Source organism: Arvicanthis niloticus, chromosome 3 (genome assembly GCF_011762505.2).
Source record: "Arvicanthis niloticus isolate mArvNil1 chromosome 3, mArvNil1.pat.X, whole genome shotgun sequence".
NCBI classification, from domain to species: Eukaryota; Metazoa; Chordata; class Mammalia; order Rodentia; family Muridae; genus Arvicanthis; species Arvicanthis niloticus.
In genome coordinates this window covers 126,674,181-126,686,996 of record NC_047660.1, presented here as the reverse complement: position 1 = coordinate 126,686,996, position 12,816 = coordinate 126,674,181, and the positions used below count along the sequence as shown (strand labels likewise).

General features: G+C 41.7%; 1 protein-coding gene across 2 annotated transcripts in view; it reads left to right on the top strand.

The window, feature by feature from the left end:
- Plcl1 (phospholipase C like 1 (inactive)) overlaps positions 1-12,816 on the top strand; it is a 304,222-nt gene that overhangs the window by 242,693 nt on the left and 48,713 nt on the right. For both annotated transcript variants that reach the window (XM_034499032.2, XM_076931898.1), the window contains exons 2-3: positions 6,379-8,853; positions 12,403-12,606. In XM_034499032.2, the coding sequence (XP_034354923.1) occupies positions 6,379-8,853; positions 12,403-12,606 (2,679 nt within the window). The remainder of the gene's footprint in view (positions 1-6,378; positions 8,854-12,402; positions 12,607-12,816) is intronic.

Genomic DNA, 12,816 nt, shown 5'->3' with positions numbered 1-12,816 from the left:
AGAAAAATTCCAATAAGAGTGACAGACACTGTGTCTATGTGTGAGAATGGCTGGAAATTCGATGATTTTTGGCTGATTTTACTAATTTTGTTTCTCAAATGTGTGAGCAGAATGAAGGGCTCTAGAGAAAGCAGGGACACAGCTCTGCTTTCCCCATGTTACTAAGTGTTGAAGGAGGATTCAGATATTTAATCAATTTCATTCTGCAGATCATAACACACTGCTCTCTAATCTATCACACGGCAGTGACTTTGGCCTTCTGTGGTGCTGGCCTTCCAATCCCCTTGTATTGCTTTTATTTTCTAGTTTTGTTGTTGTTGTTAAACATTTCAACCACCACCTTTCCTGGTCTGTGAAAATCATGATCTAGGGGAGAACAAAGAAACTTCATCTCTCAGACATGGAAATGATGCCACGTTACTGATTTTGCTATTCCAGTCATCTTAGGGGATATTCAAAAACGATAAATTCTTTTAAAAGACAAATCACGGCACACAGCACGTGGTATAAACAGAGGGAATCGTTGTGAAAATAAAAATTGGATTTAAAATAATACAAAGTATAAAGGATCAGAGTCATTCTTGCAGGAAAGTCAGCACTGGATAGAAAGTACACCCAAGAAGGTCTTGAGTTAAGCACTCCAGATGTCAAGTCCTAATGACGCCAGTGCAGCAAGAGGAAAACTTTCTCTTCTTAACAAACCAAAAGTCCCAAGAAGCCATGCTGAAATGGACCTGCTATATGTATCCTCGGATCCATCTGTAGAACATCAACTGGTTTTGCTTCCAAATAAGAAGACTCATTTAAGAGACGATGCACAAGCATTGGCGTCACCAGCTACCTGTGTTTTACTTTGTAGAGAACGAACGCCTCACTGACGTTACTCTATACTTTAGTATGTATTCATCCCTGTCTCTTGCGATGTTCCTGGGAGGAGAAACCTTCAGTGGATTTCATTAAATGGATTTTATTCAATAATGAAATGTGGGATTCAACACAGCCACGCAACTTAACTTGGAAGGACACCTAGGCATGTAATCATCGGGCATCGCCTTTGTTCCTGTCGATTTGGAACATGGTATAGAGCGAGTGTGTTGTCTAGGGACAATACAGTGTTCAGCTATTCTGTAACTTCACTTAGAGAACCGTGAGGGAAGCGTTCATGGACCTTGAGACAAACTCTAGCTTCCTGACACTGGTGAGTATCCAGGACTTAGTTCCACTACATGCAGTGTGGACCGCATGTTGTGAGCAGTAACCCATGTGTGTTAGCCATGTGCATCGCCGCTTTAAGTGATTGGAGTTTTAACGGGAAAGTAACTCTGGAAGTTGTAATTTGGAGTCAGTGCTATAATGTAGAGTTGCGACCTCCCTTGACCTAAAATGTGAAGGCAACCGGGTGGCAGTGGTCCCTCCCCCTTCCCTTGCCTTTACAGTGTTGTCTGAAGAGTTGGGTCTGTGTGGGGGAATTAAGGTTTCCTCTTGATGATTTGATTGGCAAACATTTATGTGTACTTGTGTGGACGAGGGAGGGAAGTGTGTGTGTGAGAGCTGAATTGTACCAAGGATGTGGAGAAAGCCAACGTCTTTGCCATGCTGTCTCAGCCTGTGGCTCTAGTCTCCCTTGGCCACTCTACTGTTCCATATTGTACTGTAACATCTTGGTCTCTGCTCCTAGTGCAGGACCATGGTGCCTGCTTTTCTCTCCTCAGTTCTCCTCAGTTCTTAGTTCTCGGCGTTTCTCATGGCTCCAGTTTGGTTTTTGCCATCCTGAATGGAGTATAAATTCTTTTCTTGTTAACGTCAGCAGCAACATAGTGACTGCCGAATCCAGGGAACTATTATAGATCCATTTTCACAGCACTTTCTTCAGGTTACAGTGTCGAGTCGATGAGAGCGTTAACGTTTTTTATTCTTCTCTCTCCTCTCCTCTTCCTCCTCATTTTACATCTCTCTTTACTCAGCCTCTAAATCTGAATGATCCTGTGGGTTTAGTCCACATCTCAATGTTATTAGTTTATGGTAGCTCCCAACTCCAAAGCTCGTTTGACAGTTACTAGCCCTTGGCGCTAACTTTCCTCTGTAGCTTCATTTAGATCATCCACAGTAATCTAAAAATCCAAGCTAGCCCAAAGTAAGAACTTTCTCTTCAATGTTACCTCTACTGTCTTCCATAATTCATGCAGTGGTGTTTATATTTACCTCATCCAAGCTTGAAACCTGTAACTTGTCTTATACCAAGAAAATGACTGTTTTTTTTTTAACCTCTGCTTTCTTCAATACAGTTACCATTGCATTTATCTCTGTGTGTGGGAATGTGTGGGTGGAGGGAGAAGTGGGGGCATGCATGTACCAGGTGTGACACACATACTTGTGAGGAGGTCAGGGGACAGCTTGCTGGAGTCAATTCTCTTCTCCCTATGTGAGACCCAGAGACCAAACTCAGGGCATTATGCTCGATGATACTCATGTTGTCTCTTGTATCAGGATAGTTTTTCCCCTAAAATTATCCCATTGAAATAATGTTTTCATGAACAAGATTTAAAGCCGTTCTTCAGAAAATAGACTCTTTTCCCAGGGCTTATTAGTGTGTTGTGAACAAAAGTTATTTTCCTGTTATGTTGCTGCATATTAATGTAGTTGAATAGAAAACAAAGCAGCAAATGTCAGTGGATGTTTACAGAAGCGGTTTTATTAATTCAGCATCTGTGAACTCCCTCCTGCCCTGTTTCCAATTTCAATTTAATGAAATATGTTTAAAGAGCTGTAAATCGCCTACTGTTGTATAAGCAGGATTCTCATTTAATCATGGCTGGTTTTATTTTCTTTGCCATAGATAAAAGCAAACTTAGAAAACAATGACAAACGATTAAAACCATATCTCATCATTCCCCCCTAGCATTTCAAAAATTATTTCTAGATTAAAAATTAGTGCTGATAAGCATGAGATTATGTGTATTTTTCATGATATAAATATACCATGAATAATGTTTGGGGTAAGTAAATACATTAAAGAATAGGATATTGATTGCATGGGGCAAGGACCTATAGCTTTGATGCTGGTGGCTAAATCTTTTATAAGTTATTGCCTTTCTTTACAAGGACTGTAGATCCAAAGCATGGAACAGTGCTTAGAGCCATTCAGGGACTATAGAAACCCAATTTGGCCTATTTGTTTTATCGTTTAGCTTGTTTAAATGTGATTGCTTTGCAGAAAATGATCATTTGGAAACTTAAATGAGAATTTCAGGACATTGAAGGGATTATGCTCATCATGTGATTCTTAAGTTCTCCTGGACTGTGAGGCCAGCTTCAGTTCAGGAGAGAACAGCCTCACAGTGTGCTATTCTATCCTGGTAGATTTCAGTCTTTTGTCTTTATTCATAGTGAGGAAAGTTAGCTCTGAGAAGAATTACATTTACTTGCTATATCAGAATCTCTTAGGTACATGCTCTGGCTGATGGACTCCTTTCCATCATCTAATTGGGTGAAAGCTGGAGAGAGCACACCTGGACTAAGGTCAAACCTTGCTCTTCTTGGACCCCACCCAAGTGCTGATAGGACTGGGCTTCACAATATATAGATAACTTCAGGTGACGGACTCATTGTGTAGTAGCCGTTTGGAGTTTTTATCCATGTCCCATAACCAGCACTTTAATATTTGCCAGGTTATGTACCTTAACATTCCCCGTATCCAGGACCAATCTGCAACTGTATTATTGCAGTCAATACCGGTATCAGGTAGAGGGCACACTGTCCAGGTGGCCTTGGGAATCAAGTGATTGCAAAAGAGACTTAAGTCTTCCTGCCCAGCAAGACGTCAGATGATGTCCCTACGCCTTCTCCCAGCCTGCCCAAGCAAGAACATTGCAGTAACAGTGTGAGGACTGTTGTCTAGGGCCAGCCATTTTCTTTTTCTATGGCAGAACTAGAGAAATACTCAGCATCCTGAATCTTTTCCAGCAGTTTTTAATATAAATAATCTTGACCCTTGCCATCAGTAGACATACAGATTACCTGTTCACACATGCGTGACCAGTTTCTAGATCACTTGGGGACTTACAATAACTGGATTGTATCATTTCTGAGATGACAACGTGAGAATCCCATCTTTTTCAGATTCCAAGTTTTAAGGCACTTGGGGATATGTTTTATAATCACACATGATTTTTCAAGTCCAGGCAAGAGCCTAGCTAGCACTGTGGAGCAGGTGAATAAACTTGATAGAAAATATTCTTCTCTTGAGATCTTGTCTTAATAGTGCTACAGAGTTGATTTTAGTAACTATCATTATAAAGAAAAGAGGCTTATGTAAGAAGGCCATGCTGGCCGTGACAGTTTGTGCTCATAGTTAAGCAGTGTCTGAAGTCAGGACGGGAGAGCTAAATCCTAGAGAGGGCCTCTGCAGTTCGATATGCAGGGCTGAGGAACCAAATGTGTACTTAGAGGAACACTGATCCCCCAAGTTCAGTTTCCTGGGAACTGTTGTAAGGTTCTATGACTCTGCTGACAACATTTCTATCTGGAACACGATCTCATACAAAATACATGTTTTTAAGCTGAAGCTCTCAGCAGTGTAAAAGGCTAGTCAAATGGTTAGCTTGAACACTGAGTCACAGTCTAGCTTGCCACCAGGATTCAGTTTCCCTCTTTATTTTACTTGGTAGATTAAGCTTATTTAACAGTGTCGTTACGTTCCTCCTTTGATGGGGTAGAAAAATACACACAAACATCTGATATTTCTGAGCATGTGGGCTGGGATGGATTTAAATGTGCCCTCGCGGAGCACATGTGCTGGGACGGCTGAAGATTTATCATTGTCTTTTAACTTAAGGGTGGAGGAAATTGACCACTGTGGGATAATTAAAAATCGAAAGTCTCTGGGAAAGCAGAAGCCAAGTTGTCAAATGCCACAGAACCAAGGGGCCGAAGTATTCATTCTGTAACCCAGACTGGGTAATTTATACCTGTGTCTCTTGAAAATCTGATATGTACTTGAGTCGGTGAATCATCCCAGCACATACCATAACTAAAGCAAAATTTATTTCCCTTTTGCTTGTAAAGTTTTAGCCAATTAAATAATAAATCACCATGCCTTTGCTGAATATAGTATAGACAGGCTTATACGGGCTGGCTGGATTAGATGATGCCACTGCCCCAGAGAGTTCCTAAAAAAAGATATTTTAAGAGAGTGGAGGCAATGTAACAGCTCAGACTGCTTCATTATACGTCTCAGTAGTGAAGGTGGTGATGTCATTTGGATCTTTAAACAAATGTGGAGGTCGAAGGTATTGCTTAAAAGATTAGGAATCACGAATGTGTCAGTGTCTTGCTAACTGCCACTATTCCCCCACTATTCCTGCAGATGCCTGTGAATGGTCCTACGGGCGTACATAGAGAGACATAATCTTCCTTCCAGAAGAAAACCTTTATGAGGATCTCAGATTTACAAACTAAAATGGGCATATGTGCTTTTTCTTTTGAGCATCATGATAACACTGAGCAATAACATAAAGGTTATGTGTTCATATCTTATTTGGAGTAGGAATTAAAATTCAGAGAGGTTAAGTGACTTATCCCAGATAATATACCTAGTGAGTGGGATGAAGAAACTCAAGGACTACTTATTTCTGGCTTGAGGACAATGTCCTCTGAAGCGTCCATACTCCTGTGCCATGGGTGCACTTATGAGATCTAGTGCTCCAAGTACATTAAACATGTGTTTTAGATATATGTTCCAGGGAGAACTGTTTTAATTGGTAATGTAGTTGAAAATTTTGTTAAACTTCATTAAAATGAAGAATTATCCAGTTTTAAGTGGAAGGGGTCAGGTGTTCAGTGTAAATGAGTTGGGAGCACCAGAATAGCAGCAGTGTAAGGCAGATGAAATCTTGAAATCTTGCAATCATGAGTATCCATTGGCCAGGATCTGCAATTTAGGAGAGACGATAAGTGAGGGGGCCTCTATACACATTAGAAGGGAAGACCACAGGACGCAAGTAATCTGCTGAACACAGTCACATGGATGCTGCCTGCTCTGCTGAGCCACAGGACACATGTAACCCACTTCACAGTCACATGGATGCTGTCTGCCGTGCTGTTGGTGGAGGTTCCCAAGAAACTGCACCTAGCATGGTTTCAGATGAGCTGAGGCTGGGCTTTATTCTTGGAGGATGCACATGAATTTGTAAAACAAGTGTCCTTTGGAGCCTAGCGGTATTGATCTCTCAGTAATTTAACTTCTGTATCAGTGAAAAGGTAATTTCAGGCTAGCTTCTATTACATAACAGACTGTTCAGAGTTTGAGAAGTTCCTACAGTGTTACTGAATTTGTGTTTCCTAAAGAAGATTGATCCTTCTTTTCTGATTATTTTATAGGATCCTTCAAGCCAAAAATGTGGTGGCAGAAAGAAAACAGTGTCTTTCAGCAGCATGCCATCGGAGAAGAAGATTAGCAGTGCCCACGACTGCATTAGCTTCATGCAGGCTGGCTGCGAGCTGAAGAAAGTGCGACCCAACTCTCGTATCTACAACCGATTTTTCACCCTAGACACCGATCTCCAGGCTCTACGCTGGGAACCTTCCAAGAAGGACCTTGAAAAAGCCAAGCTGGACATTTCTGCCATCAAAGAGATCAGGCTGGGGAAGAACACGGAGACATTCAGAAACAATGGCCTTGCTGACCAGATCTGCGAAGACTGTGCCTTCTCCATACTCCACGGGGAAAATTACGAGTCTCTGGACCTAGTTGCCAATTCAGCAGATGTAGCAAACATCTGGGTGTCGGGGTTACGGTACCTGGTCTCTCGTAGTAAGCAACCGCTTGATTTTATGGAGGGTAACCAGAACACACCACGGTTCATGTGGCTGAAAACGGTGTTTGAAGCGGCAGATGTCGATGGGAATGGGATTATGTTAGAAGACACTTCGGTGGAGTTAATAAAACAACTCAACCCTACTCTGAAAGAATCTAAGATCAGGTTAAAGTTTAAAGAAATCCAGAAGAGCAAAGAAAAACTAACTACCCGGGTAACAGAAGAGGAATTTTGTGAAGCGTTTTGTGAACTTTGCACTAGACCAGAAGTGTATTTCTTACTTGTTCAGATATCTAAGAACAAAGAGTATCTGGATGCCAATGACCTCATGCTCTTTTTAGAAGCTGAGCAAGGGGTCACCCACATCACTGAGGATATGTGCTTAGACATCATTAGGAGATATGAGCTTTCTGAAGATGGCCGCCAGAAAGGCTTCCTTGCAATTGATGGCTTTACCCAGTATTTATTATCTCCAGAATGTGACATTTTTGACCCAGAGCAAAAGAAGGTTGCCCAAGATATGACCCAACCCTTATCTCACTACTATATCAATGCGTCTCATAATACCTATCTGATAGAAGATCAGTTCAGGGGACCAGCTGATATCAATGGGTACGTGAGGGCTTTGAAAATGGGTTGTAGAAGCATTGAGCTGGATGTGAGTGATGGTCCAGATAACGAGCCCATCCTTTGTAATAGGAACAACATGGCCATGCACCTTTCCTTTCGAAGCGTTCTGGAGGTGATAAATAAGTTTGCCTTTGTCGCTTCTGAGTACCCACTCATTCTCTGCTTGGGGAATCACTGTTCTCTGCCACAGCAGAAAGTCATGGTTCAGCAGATGAAAAAGGTGTTTGGCAATAAACTTTATACAGAAGCACCTTTGTCTTCAGAATCCTACCTCCCATCACCCGAAAAACTAAAAAATATGATTATTGTGAAAGGAAAGAAATTGCCTTCGGAGTCAGATCTGTTAGAAGGAGAAGTGACCGACGAGGATGAAGAAGCCGAGATGTCTCGGAGGATGTCAGGGGATTACAACGGTGAACAGAAACATATCTGGCTCTGCCGAGAGCTCTCCGACTTGGTATCTATCTGTAAATCTGTTCAGAACAGGGATTTTGAACTGTCTATGAAAACCCAAAACTACTGGGAAATTTGTTCATTTAGTGAAACAGAGGCCAGCCGTATCGCAAATGAATATCCAGAGGATTTTGTGAATTATAACAAGAAGTTCTTATCAAGGGTCTACCCTAGTGCCATGCGGATAGATTCCAGTAATTTGAACCCGCAGGACTTCTGGAATTGTGGCTGTCAGATTGTAGCAATGAATTTCCAAACTCCTGGTCCAATGATGGACCTCCACACTGGCTGGTTTCTTCAAAATGGAGGATGTGGCTACGTCCTCAGACCATCTGTCATGCGAGATGAAGTTTCATACTTCAGTGCAAATACAAAGGGCATTGTCCCTGGAGTGTCTCCCCTCGTTCTTCACATCAAGATCATCAGTGGTCAGAACTTCCCAAAGCCCAAAGGAGCTTGTGCCAAAGGGGATGTCATAGACCCCTATGTCTGTGTGGAGATTCATGGAATTCCAGCTGATTGCTCCGAGCAAAGGACTAAGACTGTACAACAGAACAGTGATAATCCCATCTTTGATGAAACTTTCGAGTTTCAAGTCAACCTTCCCGAGCTGACCATGGTCCGTTTCGTCATCTTGGATGATGATTACATTGGGGATGAGTTCATTGGGCAGTATACGATACCATTCGAATGTCTGCAGCCCGGGTACCGGCACGTCCCCTTGCGCTCCTTTGTGGGGGATATCATGGAGCATGTGACCCTTTTCGTCCACATAGCAATAACCAATCGGAGCGGAGGAGGAAAACCACAGAAGCGAAGCCTTTCTGTGAGAATGGGGAAGAAAGTTCGAGAATACACCATGCTCAGGAATATTGGTCTTAAAACCATAGATGATATCTTCAAAATAGCAGTTCATCCCTTACGAGAAGCCATAGATATGAGAGAAAACATGCAGGTAGGAAACAGACCCAGCTTCCTCCACTGCTGCTGTTACTCACACACATTTAAACTACTGACTATTGTGGTTTCCCAATGGCTTGCAAATATTCAGAAATATGCTGTGCAGATCCATTCACCACTGAATTAGCTTCCCTGTCACCTGAGATGAAGCAGGTGTTTTCTAATTGTGAATACAAACTTGAGTTTGGCCAGCTAATGGCACATCAATATAGAAAAATGCTGGGTATCCTTTCAATATGTTTAGCATGTAATAATTAATTAACAGAAATGTGTACATGAACAGTGTAGAAAACCTAAAATATAAAACATGTGGGTAGGGGCAGGGGATGTGGCTATGCACTGATAAGGAGCTAGGGTCAATCCCCACCCGGAGCCCCAGCATCCACATAAAAAGTCCTGTGTGGCTGATAGTGCCTATAACGCCTTGCCGGGTGTGAGTGGAAACAGTAAGATTTCTGGGAATTATTGGCCACCAACCTAACCCCAGGTTCACTGAGAACCCTGTGTCAGAGAAAAAGATGGAGAGGGATGGATCTGGAGAGCCTGCATTCTCCTCTGGTCTCTGTGTGGGCCAGGTATATCTACCTGACATGTATGTGCATGCACACATGTGTGCACACACAGACACACACCCCTTCATGTAGGTAGTATATAAAATATGTACCCAGACATATGCATATTGTTTGAAAGCATATATGTAAAATATTTGCAGATGTGAATATAGAAGAGAACTTGAAGTCATGTATTATAAAAGTGAGGCCCATTATACTTTTAGTATAACCAAACCAAGCTCAGCACTTAATTTTTTAAAATGTATTTAGCCTTCTCTTAGAAAGGTAGTTTATTTGAAGGTGTGTGGATTCTGGGATAAATGTGTCCCCGTATGGTCCTGAACAGGTGATCACTGGTCTCTGATGATTTATTTTTTAGTATAAGGCAAGATCAAGAGAGTTACATCACAGGGCTGTTGTGAGAACTAAGAGAGCACATAGCAATCACCCAGTTTTAACGTGGAGAAAGCCAGCATGCCTTTCCCTTCCTTATGATGCATGGCTGCAGACTTTTTTTTCACAGTACCTTGTATAGTCAGTTGAGGATTGAGCGTTCTTGAGACATGAACAGACAACAAGTATTCACTAAGGCCTTGTATGGCAAAGTAAAAATAACTCAGTTTACTTCATTCCTTTAGCTATCATTTTTATAAGAAATCACTCACCCAGAGACTTTGCCCTCAAGAAAGCAGAGACATTAGAAGACATTATTTCTCAGATCTTGCAGTTAATAAATGTCAAAGTTAGACTTTAAATCCCAGAGTGTCTGATGCCAAAATCCATTATTATTCACATGAAGCAGAAGCCCCAAGCTGTGACTTAGTGAGATTATTAACTCACAGGCAAGTTCTTTGAAGAGCCAAATGGTTGGAAATAGTATGATACAAAATTCACATATGAATACCCATAGTCAAATTATGTATGTGTTTGTCTCAAGGTGGGTTGCTTAACCACGTTGTTAAAAATTAGCCTCTGAACATGCTGTTATCTTCTATGTAGTATTTCCCTACATAAATTTGGCATTATTATAAATTCCTGTGTTAGATTACCCATAAGCCATTTTTATACCTAACTGCATTAGAAGTCCACTCTATGTATTACTATTTAATTCTTGAAATACAGCCTTTATCTCATATTTTTGGAATATATCTAGAGAAGAATTTGGCTGGGGTGATGGCTCAGCCAGAAAAGCAATTGCTGCATAGGCACAAAACCTAGAGTTCAGATCCCCAGAATCCACTTAGAAGATGAATGTGTGGTGACCTCCTATAATCTCTATGCATGCCCAAGGCCAAGACAGGGATCACTGGACCAGGATGGCAAACTACTTTATCTAATTCATAATTTCTGGATCTAGTGAGAGAACCTGCCTCAATATATAAAGGGTGAGCTCCCAGGTCTCCTTATGCATGCTCCCACACACATGTATGCACCTGCATACATGTGTGCCCACACATAGAAACATACATATACACATGTATGTGCACCACATATACATACACAAAAAGAAGAGCTATTTATATGGCTTTTCTAGGCAGAGTTAATAATTAATGATACCCCAACAAAGTAGCTTAGATAAAGGAGTATTTGGAGAATAATATGTAAAAAAAAATAAAAATACCATGATAATTAATAAATTCATGAGACATCCAGTAGGTTAGATGCAACTCATTATTAATAAATGTAAAACAGCCACAATTGCTATTCCAAGTTATTACTTTAGCATCAGTTCGAGCACATTAATAATGGCCCTAGAGTACCCAAAATCTGTTACTGTCTCATTAGGAAAGGAAATTAAAATGTACATCCCATGGTGCCGTTTAACCAAGAGCCCAGAGTCTAATCATCTATCCTTTCCCCCTCCGTGTCATCTGTTATTTCTCTGTCTGCTCAATGAGTCTGTCTCTTTGCTTGTCTGTCTTGTGAATCACTTTCTCTCCGTGTATGTCTGTCCCGTGTGTCCACAACAAAGAGCTTTTGCTGTGTGTTAATTGAATAGCACAACAAACATCACATAAACAAGCGGGGACACTTAACAGAAACCTTTAATAGAGTTTTTCAAGGGATTAAGTCACTGACTTCAGCTGGCCCAGAGAGCACACAAAGGCTGTGAAGCAATATCCATAGGTTCTTTCCATCTATTTGCTATCTCCTGCATTTATTACCATAGCATGCATACACACACATGTTACTGTTGGGTCAGGGGCATGAGGGAAGGCAACTTTAGATTAAGCTATTAATTAGCTTAGATTGTAACAGGAAGTTATATGGGAAACCCACAGCAGATAAGATTGGTTGCTCCATTGTTCTCTTAATAACAGGGTACACAGAAAGATATCAGTCTTAAGTGACCTCAAGGTGTATGTATTACCAACTCTGGCTCTGAGGCCCAGCAAAAGTTCCAGATTTTTTTTTTTATAGTAGAAGATATTTTCATAAAATTATAACGCCTCAATTTTTGTTAAGGCTTATAATGTCAGTGAATCTGATGTCCATGCAATTCATTTTCTGTATGTGCTATGCATTTCTGATGGGCTGACAAGGCACCATTGCTGGATGCTCAGGTGGAGGCTGGTGAGAAGTGATATCCCACTGGCTTAAGATGCTAAGAGAGATGGCATCTAGTTCAGTGGCATCCTGCTTTTCTGATCCTCACGATACAGTGTGAATGCAGTATCCACGTGTAGGTACTGCTGGTGTGGGGTCGTTCTTGTTGCTATGTCTGCAAAGCACAGAGCATCCTTGAGTCATAATCGGCTTTCTTTCTGATGCCTGTCTGTGGTCATTGGTAAATACTAAAGCCAGTGGTTCAGATTGTGAATAAGCTATCCACGTTGCCTCTGCATGTTGCAGCAGGTTGGCTTGGCTGTGATCCAGGGTGCTCTGCACTGTACATGGCTCTGACGGTATAATTTGGTGAATTCACTTGGGTGTAAACTGAGGTGCAGTGCTATATGTGGTCAGACATGTGACTCCATGTTTTCTCTTCGTAGAACGCCATAGTGTCTGTTAAGGAGCTGTGTGGACTCCCGCCGATTGCCAGTCTGAAACAGTGCCTGTTAACCCTGTCCTCTCGTCTCATCACCAGTGACAGTACTCCCTCCGTGTCTCTGGTGATGAAGGACTGCTTTCCTTACCTGGAGCCTCTGGGTGCTATTCCAGATGTGCAGAAGAGGATGCTGGCTGCGTATGACCTGGTAGGTGGTTGCAGCTTCCCGTTATTTATCTCAGTGTGTGGACATCTCTGAAAGCAGGGGTTCTGGGGTGGAATTCCAGTGTCCAAAGCAGAGTGGCTGCCTCTAAAGTGTGGTTGGAAGTAGCAACAGAGCTTACCATTCTGTATCCATTAAGCTCCAGGGAGACCTCTGAGGACATGGCAAATGGAACGATCTCTGATTTGACAAAGA